Source organism: Calypte anna, chromosome 3 (assembly GCF_003957555.1).
Source record: "Calypte anna isolate BGI_N300 chromosome 3, bCalAnn1_v1.p, whole genome shotgun sequence".
NCBI classification, from domain to species: domain Eukaryota; kingdom Metazoa; phylum Chordata; class Aves; order Apodiformes; family Trochilidae; genus Calypte; species Calypte anna.
The window spans coordinates 55,043,927-55,051,240 of record NC_044246.1 but is presented as its reverse complement, the minus strand read 5'-3'; the positions used below and the strand labels follow the sequence as shown (position 1 = coordinate 55,051,240).

Here is a 7,314-nt window from a genome sequence, read left to right as displayed (position 1 = left end):
GAAAATTAGCAAAAAATTACATCTGTTTAGCACATATGTAACAAATGGCATGGTGTTTCTGACCATACAGAAAAGAAAAGGAAGGTGGGACAGGTTTTAGACCTGCCAACCTTGTAATTGTCCTTTCAGGATGGAAATACAACACCATTTATAATCTATGTTTTCCCATACAACAGGTTATGTACAGCATATTCACTTGCATTTTTACATAATAATACACAGGTCTTGTCCCCTCCACCTCTTGTGGTGAAAGCATGTGACATGTCAAACTGACAGACACTTCAGGAGAGCCTCAAGGAAAAAAAAAAGTTCATGCAGAGCTAGCTTATTCTTGGACTCTTGAAATAATTTCTTACAAAGGATTAGCAAGTTGTCTATTTTTACAGTATTTACTTTGTACAGTGTAAAAAGGAGGGATAGGGTTTCTAAACATAGGATTCCTTAGCATACTGAATCTGGTCTAACTCAAAAACTGGCGGGCTGCACCTCCGAGCCACATACTCAAATTTCTTCTCTTGACAAGGTTCAGACCTGGCTCTCAGCCGGTAGACTCCTGGTGTCACAGGTAAACTCACAGAGGATTTTATTTCCACAGTGATGTTGAGTGTTTCAGTTTCCACATCAGAATCCTCCTCTGCAGAAACTCTGCCACTGGGTATATCCCTTAAAGCTGTATATTCAGCATCCTGTGCACAGCTGCTGCATGGATGAGGCAGCAAACCAGTGTCCTGGTTTGACACCTTTAATCTCATAGCTTGAACTGTGAGATTGTGAGAAGGAACTGTAGTGGCCAGGCAGTTTTTAGTAGCCTCTTCATAAGAGGGTGGTCTTCCAGGATTCTTCTGATCCACTTCTCTGAACACATCATCAGCTGACCTGAAGCGGGGCCTTTGCTGATATGCCACAGGCCATTTTTTGTCATCATCAGAGCTGTTCTCCTGGACAACTCTGCAGGAGAACAGATCTTTCTTTGTGAAACTGTCTCTTTGAAAAAACATGTTTTTTCCAGGCCCCCAACTCTGAGTTTTTATTAGTGTTTTCCTGCAATTTGCAAAAGAAAATGACATGGAATGGTTTTTGATCACCCTGTTAGGTGTACTGCAGTCTTTGATGACCTTGGTGGAAAAGGACTGGGGTCTAATTAAAAAGGTTTTCCTGGGACTAGTGGGGGAAACTACTGGGGAGCTGGTGAAAACTGAGCTGTCGGAGCTCTCCAATGAGCAACTGGAGGATGTTTTGGGGAGAGAGTCATTTGATAACTGTGCAGGTAAGATTGCAAGCCATTTCTCCATTGCTTCCAACCCTAGCTGATTCTGCTGAACTGGAAAATTGTCCTCACTTTTGTTTAGCTTCTGTTTCCTTATCTTGCCTTCAAGGTGGTTCTGGAAGGCCAGGTCTGGCTCTGAGTACCTCCTGTCCATCGTGCTGATGTCCTTTCTGAAGTCAGTCAGTGAAGGAGCAGTGATGTGTGCTGGATATCTTCTGTTTACACTAGTGTTCCTTCCTTTGTGCTGCTCTGTCTGTGAGGGAAAGGGGCTGGCTTCAGCTTCAGGATCTGGGCTGTCATAGGCAGAGTCATTCTGGTGAGCAGCACATTGGTGTTCTGTGGGGAGAAGGCATCCGTTAAGCTTTCACTGACCACCCAAGGATGAAAGGGAACAACTCTCTGTGTTCCCACAGATGTAGTCCTGCATCAGATTACAGAATTTAGCCCAGCAGCCTCAGTCAGTCACATACCCACTTTATTCTCATACCTGTGGAGCTGTCTGTGTGCTCCAGTGACTCCTTAGGCAAGGCATAGACAGGCAAAGCAATGTCCTCCCCAAATATTTCCGAGCAGTTGTTTATAAGAAATTCCACCAACACTGTCACCTGCACATAGAAAACATTTTATTTCAGTCAAAAGAGATGAAAACATATTAAATAGTCTTTCCTATCTCTGACAGCTGTTTTTGTATAAAGGGCTGCACAGAGCAGTGTGGCTCCTGTCAAAATTTTAGCTCAAAGTTAGAGGGTGAGTCTACTTATGAGGGGGAGGCTTGATACTGCAGATGAACTGATCTGCCCCAAGGCAGACAAAACACCATAAGCCACAGCTTTGGCCTCACTGCACAGAGGGTCTGCAACTGTCAGTGTCCACCAGGTGCCCACTCTTTGTCTGCAAAGTATTCAGGAGCTGTTCTAGAAGATAAGGGAGTGCAGGATAGCTGCTACTTTTGCTCAGAGGAAGTGAGACAAGCAGCAGCCTTGCCTGTCACATTACAGGCATCCCCAATGTCCAAGGGTGCTGTTTTGTTCCACAATTGCAGTGGAATCCATGTGGACGGCTGAGCTGCCTCAAAACGTGTGGCTGCATGATGAGTTCCACACACCTTGTCATTCATCTCCTTCTGCACTTCCAGGGGCAGCATGCTGTCTGTCTCTGGGCTCAGCATATTTGGGCCAACACAGACGGCCAGATTGCTGGAATCCATCCTGTTGGTCTCAGAGTTTTGGCTGATGTAGTGGAGCAGAGAGAGCAAGTGCTTGAGCAAGATGAGGTTTGGTCTAGGCAGTTTCTCGGCCACCCTGCATGAGCAGAAATAAAATGTGACGTTAGTTCATGATGCAGCAGCCACTACTTCTTGAGTTGAGCAAGTCTCAATTAAACTCAGACAGATGATGCTTTCTCCAGAAAGAGGCAAGCGTGTGCTGTTTTTCACTGCTTAGCAGAAGTATCATTCAGAAATCCCCAACTTGAGCTTGTGGTTAATTATAGGAGTCTGAATTACGAGGTCTTGACTGAAAGGCAAGCCTTGCAGCACTCCATGTCTTTGAGTAGATGAGATGACATCAGAAGATGTCACTGGAGGCTTCCTGAAGGTACGGGAAATTCATCTGCAGTTGTGCTGTGCAGCTTTCAGAGCACACAGTAAGCCCCCACATCTGCTTTTTCTGAAGCACTGCTGCTATAGCTCTCTAAACCAAAAGCCATGGAGCAATAGTAAACTGATACAAATAACAGGCTTGTAAGTGATCCTCATGATTTCAAGTGAAATCACTGACCTCTATCAGCCATTCCATCATATTGAGTGTAGTTGCAAAACTTCCTTGTTACAAAACTTACTCTTTCAATTCTTCAATTTTGTTCTGCTTGCTTGGCTTCTCCAGAGCTTGCATCCACTTCTCATATAGGTCAGTCAAGAGAAGTTTGGAGGGAATATTTCGGAGGAAGTCCTGCAAGTGCAAGAGATGGAGATGAGGCTTTGGACACTATCCCTGAGCACAGAGCAGGCATCAGTGTGACATGGACTCACTAGGATGCAGGTTGGCTTGAGCTACCTGACTATCAGTACTGGGAGAGCAGGGCAACACACAGGTACATGCAAAGTGCACTTGCTTTGGTATAGTAATGGTACCCAGTTCTTAGCTGCTTCTAGTTAATCTATGAATCTCAGTATTTCTCCCTGGGGAGAATGATGAGGGTGAAGTGAGTTTCCTGTAAGTATGCAGGAAATTGAAAGCTCAAGTGAGACTGGAATTAAGGGGAAAAAAGAAAATGCCAAACTTTCTTAATCCTGAAACATTTAGTCTGGCTGTATTCTGGATTTAGCTTGGAGTCCCTCCTAAGTGCTCCCATGAAGATTAGCAATGTCCTCACATTGCTGCATTCATTAGAATTCACCTTCAAGACCACTGCCAGCAGATGCACAGATTTGCTTTTCAAGTCAACATTCCTGCCTCTGTTTAGGTCTTCCTTCAACTCCTTTCGTGCTTTCTCATTGCCAGTTTTTCTGAATATCCCTTCAGTGGAAGGTCCTTTTATATACAATATAGCGAGGAGATCCTGCAGGGAAAAAGAAAAAAGCAAACAAAACAGACTTAGGTAAAAAACTGTTACTTAGGTAAAAGAATGTTCTTTAGCTGGTGGGCATTTCTTTAGAAACAGAAGACAAGTTATCTGGAAGTAACTAGTCAGTAACTAGTTCTTGCTCCAAGTAGGTCATATAATCAATAACCTGATTTTCCTCTTCTTAGACTGGTGAATTCTGTTAATTTGAGTGGATTAATCCCTACTTCCTTCTAGAAGAAAAGAGATGTGTCTTAAGTCTTGGTTCAAATCCCTTCCCTCCTAAGTAAGACAAATATTGTTTAGAAGAGACAAAAGCCTGCCTACTGGTAAAGCCAACTCGGTGGGAGAACTAACAGGACTGATTTTATCAAGAAGATAGTGTATAGGTATTTGTTGGTGGCAGCCCATGGCTGAACACTTTTTTCCAGGAAAGTTTAAGAAATCTTTGGAAATTTATGCTGCCAAAAGATTACTTTGAATTACTTTTGTAGAATAACAGCTATTTACACTAAGGAGCAAATCTTCTCCTATTCCTGGTGCTGGGTTGTGTCCATTCAAAGTTACTTCCAGTGGAAGTTGAGTAGGCTGCACAAAACCCTCAGACCTGACCCTTTCTACACCTGGCACGGGCCCTGAACTTAAGAGACCTGCGTGTCGAAGGGGAACACCAAAATCACTCGTATTCTGGGTGCTGTGGCACAAGTACCAGGAATCTTGCCTCACTATGGAAGCCAGAAGCATGATAATGGTATCACCAGGCTTGCTTACCTGTACTGGCTGGGGCAGCTTGTCATCTTCCCCACAGATAATTGCCAGAGGCTGTCCAAACAGAGTGATTTTGGGATCTGTGTCTAGCTGCCCTGGGGAGTTCCTGTTGGTAGAGCTTCGTCTCAGAGTAAATGACTGTGATATCACCTTCTTTCTTTTCTTTGTTCCATCTGCTGCAAGTAAGAAAAAAGCAAAAAATCAACTTTGTAAAAAACAAAAACAACAGAGCACACTGTGGCCTTTCATCTGTGTATTAAGTGCAGAGATAACTCAAATTCAAATAACTCAAACAGTGAGAAACGGAAAGAGAACTAAATGGTTACTAAGGAAACAACCACCTAAACAGTGAAACTGTGATCACCCCTCTAAGGACACCACCTTTCCTGTTTAGGGGTGCTTTTCTTCTACAATCTGGTCACTGTTTTTTTCTTAGAGAGAGGGGACATACAAGACACAGAAATAACAGCATTTATAGAGATTGTTGATACTGCAGTGGTTTCTGTGATAACTAAGGCAGATAAGTTGTTTGGACAGCTGACACAACAGTTTTCACTATATGGTCTGACCATGTCCCAGCCTTAGGACAAGAGTGGAACTAGGGGCTCCTGCTTTTCAGCTTCTTTCACAGGCTGAAATGAAAATACGTGGTTCCAGCTCTGCCAGCTCTGGAGCCAGATGTGGCCCTGCCAGAAGTAGTGCTTGCCCACTGCCAGCCAGCCAGTGGAAGGTGACAGACACTTGCTCCAGAGGATAGGAGCATCACAGCAGGGCCTCATTGGCTTCAGGATCAGATATCTCTTAGCATGGGTTTTGCATCTGCATCTTAAAGAGGAGGGCATGCTCGTAATTTGGAGATGATGGTAGTACTGGGTGGCTTTTTTTCCTCTTCAAAAAGTGTGAGAGAAGGATCCTTTTGCTAGAAAGCTTTCCAAATGAGGTGTCTTCTGCAAATTTCCTATAAAGGACTTGCTTTCTACTCCAAAATGAAGTTGTCTTAAGCACATGAGATATTATCAGGACCTGTATTTGTGGCTTAGCACAAGTCCTCGGTAGGAAGAAGTTAAAAGTGGTAAGAAAATCACGTATCGTTATAGTGTATTATGAAATGCTTGCTTCTGATACTCCTAAAAAATGGTCTGATGGTCTGCTCCAAATTTGACTGACCTGCTACAGGTGTCATCTGGGTTGTTTACAAGAGGTAATGCATGGTGAGAAAAAACAAGTGCTGTTGCTGCTGCCGAGAGGAGTTATTTGGTCTGGCATGTAACTGCTGGTAGTTGTTCTTAGTACTCACATGCAGTGCCACACTGCAGTGGTGATGCTCAAGTAAGAAAGGCACACATTTACTTCTCATTGCTGCCAGGGAACATGATGAAACATGGCTCTGAGGACCAGGAACCACGGATACAAGGCCTGATCTGACTGACATTCAGGACTGTGACCTCTGCCACTGAGCTTAGGGAAAGAAGTCATTTGCAAGTGAGTAGCACTCCATGGCTTAAGCCATGTCCTGGCTGGGCCTGAGGGCTGTGGATTGCTGTCAGGGAGGCGAAACAGGCAGTTTTGGGTGGTTTTGCAGTATCACCAGCTTGCAGTTGCTATGTGAGAAAAGTTCCTCTGTTTATATTTAAAACTTACCAGCTGAGTGGCAAACTCCATCTTCAGTATCTGCTGGGACCAGCGGGGGGCATTTCTTGCCATTAGCCTGCAAGAAGCATGTTAGGGTTACAGAACTGCCTGCAGCAATGAGGGCCACCAGTGAGTCACTGCAGTGCCTCAGATATCTGTGGGAGGCTCCGGAAAATAACCAGAGCAAGCTCAACACCTGCTGGAGGCACCTCGGTCATGGAGTGACACTGCCTCACTGCCCAGTCAAGGGGTTCGGTAACCCTGCAGCCAGCCACCGCAGACCTGCCCAGCAGGTCATAACCCCATGCCCTTTCAGGCTTCCCTTTTGATTCAGAGAAGCCACAGATGGACACAGCCTGTTCTGTGTCTTCTCCTGGCACTGGAGATTTCCTCCCAGATTCCTCTAGGAAGCCTTGATGGCTTCGGAGCCTACCAGATGCCTGAGAAAAACTCCCTGGGAACCCAGGGGATGCAATGACTGCTCACAGAGGACCTCAGCTCCTGTGTGGTGCTTCACAAAGGGCTTTGCTGGTTAATGGTAGGCAGCAGGCAGCTCCTACAGGGGCCAACCCCACTTTGCTGTGTTATCTCACATCAGAACCCAAGAAGGATTGGGGGAAATGTAGTGGCTGCTTACCTCTGCCTGGCACTCAATCAGACTCTCCATGTTCCCAGCATTTAGTGTCTTTGACTAGGCAAGAAAACAAAGACACTGTGATTGATAAAATGCTACGGTTTAGAAAGCAGAGCTTTTCAAAATCACTGTGTTGACAGAGCTGAAGGAATAAAGACACTCACAGTATTACAGCTGCTTAACACTTTCATTAGGAGTTTGATCGGGGGAGCTCTGGTCACTCTGCTTTCCTTCAATTCTTTTGTTTGCCTGTTTATTGAACAGAGAATGGACAAAGAAAGAGCTTTGTAAACCTGTACTCTTCTTGTCTTTCTTCCTGCAAGGTAGTCTAGCATTCCAGCATGATCCAGAACCAGCAAGATAACCAAACAAGTCAATCAGGAAGACCTTCTCTGGGAAGCACCCAGCCCTACTGCTCTATCTGCCTGTTGATTGAAACAGAAAAGAAGCA

At 44.8% G+C, this 7,314-nt stretch overlaps 1 protein-coding gene across 1 annotated transcript; it reads right to left on the bottom strand.

The window, feature by feature from the left end:
- Positions 1 to 318: 318 nt before the first annotated feature.
- Positions 319 to 7,069, bottom strand: TAGAP (T cell activation RhoGTPase activating protein). The gene is made up of 9 exons (XM_008494072.2): positions 7,028 to 7,069; positions 6,867 to 6,920; positions 6,239 to 6,305; positions 4,601 to 4,773; positions 3,665 to 3,826; positions 3,107 to 3,216; positions 2,373 to 2,568; positions 1,755 to 1,872; positions 319 to 1,603 (listed from the first exon to the last, which is right to left on the bottom strand). The coding sequence occupies exons 1-9, from the start codon at positions 7,052 to 7,054 to the stop codon at positions 426 to 428; spliced, it is 2,085 nt and encodes a 694-aa protein (XP_008492294.2). The 5' UTR covers positions 7,055 to 7,069; the 3' UTR covers positions 319 to 425.
- Positions 7,070 to 7,314: the final 245 nt, after the last annotated feature.

Coding starts and splice junctions, on each gene's coding strand:
- TAGAP (XM_008494072.2), bottom strand. CDS start 7,054: ATGAAAGTGTTAAGCAGCTGTAATACT. Junction 1,873..2,372: donor AGAAGGAGATGAATGACAAG/GTGTGTGGAACT, acceptor TTCTATGTGCAG/GTGACAGTGTTGGTGGAATT. Junction 1,604..1,754: donor GCACACAGACAGCTCCACAG/GTATGAGAATAA, acceptor TTCTCCCCACAG/AACACCAATGTGCTGCTCAC.